The following is an 8656-nucleotide window of genomic DNA, read 5'->3' as shown; positions in this document are numbered from 1 at the left end:
CATGTTCAACAGTCTCCTGACAGCTACAGTAGTCACACTCCCCCGTTTCATGCTTTCCTATAATTTTCAGTGTGCTATTTAGTCTTGTGTGACCCAGCCTCAATCTTGCCAACACATCCTCCTCCTCCCGGTTCAACCCCATTCCGCTGTGTTACCCTCGACTCTTCCCTGCAGATTGTAATAAAAGCGGCCCTTTGGGCATGAATCCCATTTACTCTGCCATTGTTTTCTTACCCTATCTTTAATAATTGTCTTGATTTCTGATTTACTATATTTTACTGGGAAATCTACCTCCTCCTTTACAGCTCCTCCTTTTGCCCACTTATCTGCCAGCTCATTCCCTTCCACACCTATATGTGCTGGCACCCACATGAAGATTACATATTTCTTTTGTCTGTTTATTCTTTCCAGTATTTGCCCTACTTCCCAAATTATGTCTTGTCTCGTCTATGACTTGAATGTTTTAACACTTGTCACTGCACTGCTCGAGTCTGAAGCAATCACATTCTGCTTTGGCCCATTCTCCTCCACCCAACTCAATGCCAAGAGTATTGCCAGCAACTCTCCTGTATAAACAGCCACATTGTCACTTGTCCTCTTTTAACTGCGAAACCCAAAAGATGATGTACACTCGTAGTTTTACCTTTTATTGATCAGTAATATATGTTTTAAGGACAACTTCCTTTAGTATATTTCTTGAGTATTAAATGTTGCGTTAAAATATTACCTGCAATGTCTAATATGAGGAAGTAGGCCTATGTTGCCACACACTGTTTTGAAATACTTCACAGGTCAACTGTGGCCAAAGAATAAAGGTGCAAATTAAACTGCATTGTTCTCACAGAACACTACATATCTCTTTGATCAAAATACGTCAAGATTTCTCCTGTAACAGTTGGTGTATTTTGCTTCAGACTGAAAAGGGAGATTCTAATCTGATGAAATAAGTGACGTGAAAGAAGAAGTAGACTAAAAATAAAAATTACATTAAAATCAGTAAAAACACAATAAAAGACAATTTATAGCGACGATATAGTACAATATATACTCACACAGACATTTCAGCTGATAAGACCAAATCTAATGGCTGTAAAATTATTGTCATTGATGCCATCAACATCAGTTTGCTACGTATTTCTAAAACCTCTATACAAACATAGATACTGGCAGCAATCCATTGATGTAAATATAAAACGTAACATTCACTTGACTCCAGTAAGATGTGATGATGTTGTTACTCATTGGCAGTAACAGGGAGAGGGTTGTCGTAGGCTGCAGCCTCCAAGTCGTCCACTCTTTTCCTCCGTGTGTCCGGGGGAGGGCGGGGCGGGGGGTTGGACGGGGGACTTTTTATGCTCTCTGCTGTGGGTTTCGGAGACTGTTGTCGTGGAAGAATGGGCTCCCACTGTTCACCTCGTATAGCGGCCTGAATAAAAAAGAAAATGCCCAAAGTCAAGTTTGACACCATACTGTGGACTACTCCAGGGAAAGAATTCCATATCATTCGTGGCAAATCCCCACCGAAAAAATTACATAGTGCATCTTTAACAATTAATTTAAAAAAAGAAAGTGAACCTGAGGTAAATTTTAGAACAGTACATGTAATATGTAATTCTGACCTTTTACCTTTTCAAATTTACGTAGGTAAGCCCTGTCTAAGTAAATTTTTTATCACATTTTAGTAGGCAGTAGACTAAACAATGAAAGCATTCATTTTCAATTACAATATCAATCTGCCAACTTGATAATAAGGTTACATATTTTGGAAGTTAAAGCATTTAGTCATTCTCAATGTGGGCATGTCTTACTTACTGCAATACCAGTAATGAAACGGCTCTTTCCTGAAACCATTTCCTCCTTTTAAACTCTTCTCTTCCTTGTTCAACTCACAACTAAATCCACATAAATAATCAATACTTACTGTAAGTTGTAATAAAAAAAACAAAACAACTTACGCTCAAGTATATGAGACTTGCAATTGCGAGGCAGACACACCCAAGCACAGTAGCAAGCATAAACCCTCCAGGAACACACAACCTTCAAGAAAGAAATAATAAACTATTGATCTCAAGGAGTGAAATGTAAACACAACTTTAAAGAACTTAAAAAGGAAAAAGCTGACAGACATCTAAAAAACTTACGCTGCATGTAGAAAAGCTCTAACATAGTAATTTCTGGTTAGTGGTCCAAAGGATTTAACACAAATAGTGAAGCAGTATTGGCCCCTGAGAACACAAATTAGATCTTATATCATTTGCATATTAAATACAGAAGTGAAAGCCATAACCGTGCCATACTCACGTCCGCCCCACACTAGTGCCCTTGGACCTCTTGCCTCTTGGATACTCAAGGAGACACACAAAGGCTCCAGCAGCACTACACACATGTTAAGGCTCTGAACAGAAGCAGCCTGGTACCCTCTCCTCATTTTTTCATAGATTCAACCAAAATATTCAAATTAATTCTCCTTACACTCAGAGAAGGAACACAGAGTCTGGATAATAAACTTATAAGGTGCAATCAACAGCACTTCACACACAGGAAAGGATACACAGCATAGGCTGCAAACTCCCAGCCTCTGAACTGTCCCGCCACCCCCACGATCCCACCGGTGAGGAGAACTGAAAAATCCACACATTTGTTAGGAAATCAGAAATCAGACATCCAGTTTAGGCAGTCTATAGGTTATCTAAAAACTAAATAAAATGTGGTATTATTAATCTCCCAGTTTGATAAATTGCACTTTGCCTGTGTTCAGTCTCATTACTCACTCAGTCCGGAGGCCAGGGCTTGCTCGTTGGCCCACATCGCCCACTCTATTTTCCCCATAGCGCAAAGAACAGAGCTCACTTTTGAAAAACCGACAAAGGACTTCAGATAGCGACTGAAACTTTAGATGAAATGAGGAAGCAGGTTTATTTCACAGATGTGAGGTGTGTTGACACTCAGAGTGGGCAGGGCTCTCGACAATCCCACGAGGAGACGTCACATCCGAACCGCACGAGCGCAGGGCAGGAGGGCGGGGCCAAACCAGCACAGGTAAAGAAAAGAGGCAGGTGAGAGAAAAGGGGTAAAACTAGAGCCATCAGTCCAGCTACAGGGAAGGGGTTTAGATAGGCTGTATATTTAAATGAATATAAGACATGCAGATATAAAACCAATCTCCAGACAAATGGAAAATAGAATATGCAAAATATTAATTTATTAAAATATGTAACACAATACATAGTGTAAAATCTCTTCTACATTTGTAGATTTTAGTCAAAATTATGAATAACTTAATCCTAAAATTATAGTTTTAACAGTTAACATGGGAGAACTGTTTTGTTTTTCTTTGATAATCAACAGCATCACTGAGTTTTCTTTGGCATTCCATCAGATCCAAGAAGGTGCTCTGAATGATCCTCCACAACACGTGGGCCAGGTCCAACCTAATGCAAGCGTTAAAAAAAAGTAGAGTAAGAACATTTATCATGATCAAACAAGCCACCGTGTCCATGTTGAGGATACGTTTTTAAAGCAATCAGATCAGCTCTAAGATAAGATAAGATAAGATATTCCTTTATTAGTCCCACAGTGGGGAAATTCCAGACAAGCCGGCATAGTTAACTTAATATACATATGTCCATAAGTAAGATATTCTTTTAAGTGTGCTTACCTTAGTACTAATAATATAGCTTATTTTATTTAGCATAGGCTCCAAGCCAATACACTGCTTCAGTTCCTCAGAGAGAATGGTATCATCAACTTGAAGACCTTTTATAAACCTGCATCAAGTACAGGGATGGATAAGTATTTCTGTTTACACAAAAATAATGTAACAAGACAATCTCAATGTACCCACTTTCCACCATTGCTCTCTGAAGGAAAGACATGTTTAATAACTTGAACAAACTCAGGAACATGCTGCTCTAGAGTGAAGATGACAGCATTGGGACCTGCATCAAATGTGTAAGCCACCTAAAAGACATGAAAAAGAGAAGCATAAGTGAGAAAGGAAGAAGGCTTTGTATAACTTCAAGGATGTTGCAACTAGACCTGAGTCTAATATAGTTTTGAAACCAAAACCATAAGTCAATATACAATTGTAATTATTGAAAAGAATACAGTAAAATAGTTACCCTTGTCTCTCCATAGTGCTCGTTGTACTTATGCACTACATTGATAATTTGCTGGGACACACTGTTCAGGTAGAATATTGGTGGGTACGTATCAAGACAAGTTGCATGAAACTGGTTGCTGTCTTTCATTGTTAATCCAGCAAATGTAGAAAAATCTTTTTGGCAAACAGCTTCAATCATGTCTTCCATCCTTTTTGAAACAACACACTCTGCTCGGAGCTGCAAAATATTGAACAATTGTTATCTAACATTTAGCTCTAGAATGAAGAAAAGTGCAATTATGTGGATGGGTTTGTGTACCTTCAACAGTAAACTTGTTTTTACGCTGGTTTGCATCCCTGAAGTGCTCCCTATTGGCTTCCGATCAGCACTCACCTGGATAATATTACATGATTACCAATTCATTGACCAGCAGATGCTTTTTTTAGAGCATATAATGACTTACAACAAGGACAAGGATTCTGAGTTCAGGCCAGTGAGATTCTGGCTCCACCTGTTGGGCCAAACTGTCTTTGCCATCATCTCGTTGACCCAAGATCCACTGGACAAATCCCCCATACATACTTCGACAAGCACTGCCTGAACCTTGTCGAGCAATCACAGACAACTCCCCTTCCACACCAAACACACGAGCAAGTGTGTAAACTATAAACCAGAGAAACATCAATATAATGTAATATAAAATGAAAATCTACAAATCTAATTAAAAAATAACAAAAAATACAAACCCAAACAAGCAAAGCCAGCAGCTGATGAAGCAAGTCCAGCTGCAGTTGGGAAATTGTTGATGGAGCAAATATGGACCTTGTGAGATAAACCAGCTACATCCAAATCTGGGTTGGTCTTATTGCGTCTTTTCCGTGCAAGTCGACGAACTGAAAAGATTGGTGAGAAATAATGAATAGAAACAATAAAAACACTGTCTTTTTGGAAAAAAAAAAAGAAAGAAAGTAATCTCAACACTAACATTAAAATAACTTAAAATAACTTACTTTCTCTGAGACACGACTGTAGTCTTGGGTGGGTTATGTCCTCTTCTTTTCCATTTAACCATATTCGGTCCTCCTCAAAGGATCTGCTTGTTGCAACGGTTGTGGTTGTTTTAAGCTTGACAAAGTAGAAATAATACAAATTTTAGCCTTATGAAAGTTAGACACAAATATCTATATATAAATGTCACAGTCATAGAGTACATTACTGGGAATACCTGATCCTGATGTAAAGTGACACTCAAAGATGAGTTTATTGGAAGAATCAGTTCTTCATTTCTCTTACCCCCTAAGCACGGAACAATAACGAGCATGAATGGAACACATCATGATATTGTATTAGCATTAGTATGTTTTAGATGTTAAAATAAAACATGCCCAAAAGTAGGCAGCAGATTATCAGAACTGGGTGAGTTACTTACAGTATTTGATGACAGCAATGTTCACAGGAGCGGTGCATGTAACCATAGTTGTCTTGACTGTATTATCATCAGACATTATTTCGTTATTACAACTAAGTTATACGAGATATAGAACAAAAGAAAGTTTCAGCGCCTTGTCCTTTAGATTAGTGTTTGACACAGTGGAGCTAACACTCGCTTGCACGATGAGATATCCTTAAGTGTTTCATGTGAACGTGATCTCTGATTGGCCCGTGGGAATCATGTGGTCTTCACTTCAACCAATCAGGACTTATCCAGTTGGCACGTGACAGAAACACAGCCAATGAAGTTCCTCTGACCATAGTCGTGTGAAAGGTAAGGCAATCCCATCTATTTTTCATTGATATAATACATTTTGTTTTACAAGGACACCATTATGTTTAGCGAGTAGAATAAATTACACAGGCGCTGTATTGTTAATGCCACAGTATGTAACTTTTTTGCCACTTTATCTTATTTTTATTGCACTAAAACAAATCTCTTATTTGGCCTGGAGGAGATGCTCCTCTTGCTTGTTTCCATGGAAATGTTATTCCTTTGTCTATAATCCGCTAAAGTATGGCATAAAACCATCTACCTAGGAGAATGTTCTGAAGTATAGTTTTAACTTTCCATTCCTCTTAATCGTGCAGGTGATATGCCACCTCCAACAAGTTACAAACTGAACCTTTAAATAGTAGTTTTGGAGTAAATTAAAACAACACAATTTCAGTGTTAGTTTTTAATTTTTATTTTTTTTGTAAACTTGTCCCTAGACTATGACATGTTTCAATGGGTAAAAAAAGCAACCGTTAAGATGTAAATGTGATTAATTATATAAATGCAAAATTGGGAATCAATGCAAACTGAACAAACAGAAAAGAAATATCTTGAAACCATTTCAACAGCATCACTTGTAACTTCTGTTTTGGAAGGGCGGTCCAATAACCAGTAGCCATCATAACATCACAGGAGCTTATAGAACTAAAACTAGCTGCTCCTACTGCTTCAAAATGTCCTAGCAAATCTGAATGCAATTTTCTCTCTCACTCCAGGGATCTCAAGTCAGTAATCATCCTCATCATCGGAGTCCATCACCCTCTGCCTGTTAAACTGATATGTACAGTGTATGTAATATAATGTTGATGATTCAGTGAAAAATAATAAAAACACAAATATAACAAAGCCTTAGTGTACTTACTTTGACAGTTGTCTTTTTCTGTGTTTGCTGACTAACTTTTTCTAAAATCTCAATTAAACCAGACTCCGAAATCTGCACAAAAAAGAAATACAATACAATGTTACAACCACTAAAAACATACTCAGCATATGTAAACTTTTTTTTTTTTTACCTTTCCACCTAACTGCCCAAAACGAGCCATTTGAATGAGATAGTTCTCAACATCTTTGGCTTTCTCTGGCTTTACTAAAGCAAGGTTACTCACTAAAGCCAAACAAATAAATATTATTTGGTTTAGCATACATTTCTTAGAGAAATTACAAACCAATTTAGCATACTTACATCTGGCACGAGCAGACTGATCAAGTACTTGAGCCAATATTGTATTTCTCATGTCAGCCTCCCTGCAATAATATAAGTGATTATGATCTGGTTTTGACAAAACTTTTTACGGTGATGCAATATCATACCTTTGTTTTGCCTCCTCTCCTTGTTGGTTATTCGATCCATTCTAAAAAAATAAATCAAGATTATGAAAAGTAAATAACCATCTTTGCACACCAATGTCCTCAGAATTGAGAAAGATGTCAAAATGTCTTGAGCGCATTGACCAGATAACTACCTTTGAGATCTCGTTTATGGAGTTGCAGAGGTACTTACTTACACCGCTCATAGGTGAGCCTGTTGGTCTTTCACTCTAGTCATCACTCTTTTGCAGGGTTAGCAATTACTAATACTCACATTACTGTAATTGAGCTATCTGGGCAATTAAACTAGGTAATATTGTACTCAGCATTAAAAACCATAGAGTACAGCACAGGACTGCAGTTTCTAAACTTAAATTTGCATTCAGTGCTCATTTCCCAAGTTAAGCAAGTTTAGTATAAAATACAGACTTTTTCTTCGATATTTTGTACAATTTTGGTAATTTGGCTATTGTTTAGTTTGGTGGTCTTATAGTGAGCTCAATCACTCTATTCAGTGACCTCAAGACTAAACTTGGTGGCCCCAGGTGGGCTCTGCTGCTAGACGTCTGGCTGTAGCTTGTTCAATCAAAGTGTAACGTGCAAGATACTACTAAACCCACTCACAATAGGGTCTAAGTGTTTGAATCACTTACTTGAAACAGTACATTAAGCTAGTATTTCTCAAACTGGTATGTGGTATTCTGCAGTGGTACATGGGGCCCTTTGTAGTTTAAGTATTTGTCTTGTTTAGAGACAATGTAATCATGCCTCTGTATTCTTTTGGGTTAATCTTTGTTTGGAACTACGCTGTCCCTGGTTTAGACTCAGTTTAGACCTGGTTTAGTTTCATTGTAAACCGTGTTTAGTTCCAGAACAAATCCAGAGATATCTGACAGTGTCACACTGTGCATGTTATGTACTGTACAGCCAAGTGTATGAACCAGCCAAATTGTCTTCGTTAATACTTTAATTATTATTTATAGTTATCTTTACATGAGCGTAAATAAGTGGAAGGGGTGTGTGCTGCGATTCAGATCATGAGTGATTCACTCTTTAAATACAATGAATATCATTACACTGATTCATATTTCATGTGGCACATGCTTGTCACGAAGGATAGCCTATTTAAGGTATAAAAAACAAGAAAAACAAACGAAAACCCTCCTCACAATAAGAATGTGTGTAAAATGTGAAGTGTATTCTGCTGTAGCATAAAAGCTGTTAGCTGTTAGCTTTAGCAGTGTGAGCTCAGCATCTCCTTATAAGGGGGACACGTTTAGACCTGGTTTTCTCACCCCGTGTTTCGCCTGCAGCTCCGCCATTCTTTGCCGCCTTATTGCTTCCAGCTCGTCATCTGCCATTATTATGCTCCACAAAATAAACTTTACAGTATGATGGTTCTGCAAAGATTGAAATTTCTCCAGCAGGCAAGGCCCATCAGAGTACGAGACAGGGGTGAGTAGCCGATCTCAGATAA

At 37.9% G+C, this 8656-nt stretch overlaps 3 protein-coding genes across 3 annotated transcripts; all 3 read right to left on the bottom strand.

The window, feature by feature from the left end:
- Positions 1–633: 633 nt before the first annotated feature.
- LOC117388801 (cytochrome b-245 light chain) lies at positions 634–2951 on the bottom strand. The gene is made up of 6 exons (XM_033986335.2): positions 2772–2951; positions 2552–2621; positions 2302–2376; positions 2142–2225; positions 1956–2037; positions 634–1426 (listed from the first exon to the last, which is right to left on the bottom strand). Exons 1-6 carry the CDS (start codon positions 2827–2829, stop codon positions 1235–1237), a joined length of 561 nt encoding a protein of 186 aa, XP_033842226.1. The 5' UTR covers positions 2830–2951; the 3' UTR covers positions 634–1234.
- A 234-nt stretch (positions 2952–3185) lies between these two features.
- mvda (mevalonate (diphospho) decarboxylase a) lies at positions 3186–5683 on the bottom strand. The gene is made up of 10 exons (XM_033991657.2): positions 5533–5683; positions 5329–5399; positions 5114–5228; positions 4850–4996; positions 4567–4766; positions 4422–4496; positions 4122–4340; positions 3845–3960; positions 3659–3767; positions 3186–3431 (listed from the first exon to the last, which is right to left on the bottom strand). Exons 1-10 carry the CDS (start codon positions 5606–5608, stop codon positions 3351–3353), a joined length of 1209 nt encoding a protein of 402 aa, XP_033847548.1. The 5' UTR covers positions 5609–5683; the 3' UTR covers positions 3186–3350.
- A 614-nt stretch (positions 5684–6297) lies between these two features.
- Positions 6298–8633, bottom strand: pdcd5 (programmed cell death 5). The gene is made up of 6 exons (XM_033988135.2): positions 8475–8633; positions 7183–7223; positions 7055–7116; positions 6885–6976; positions 6734–6805; positions 6298–6645 (listed from the first exon to the last, which is right to left on the bottom strand). Exons 1-6 carry the CDS (start codon positions 8538–8540, stop codon positions 6598–6600), a joined length of 381 nt encoding a protein of 126 aa, XP_033844026.1. The 5' UTR covers positions 8541–8633; the 3' UTR covers positions 6298–6597.
- Between the last annotated feature and the right edge of the window lie 23 nt (positions 8634–8656).

Source organism: Periophthalmus magnuspinnatus, chromosome 3 (genome assembly GCF_009829125.3).
Source record: "Periophthalmus magnuspinnatus isolate fPerMag1 chromosome 3, fPerMag1.2.pri, whole genome shotgun sequence".
In the NCBI taxonomy this organism is placed as follows: domain Eukaryota; kingdom Metazoa; phylum Chordata; class Actinopteri; order Gobiiformes; family Gobiidae; genus Periophthalmus; species Periophthalmus magnuspinnatus.
The sequence above is the reverse complement of the archived record's forward strand: the minus strand, read 5'-3'. Positions and strand labels throughout refer to the sequence as shown.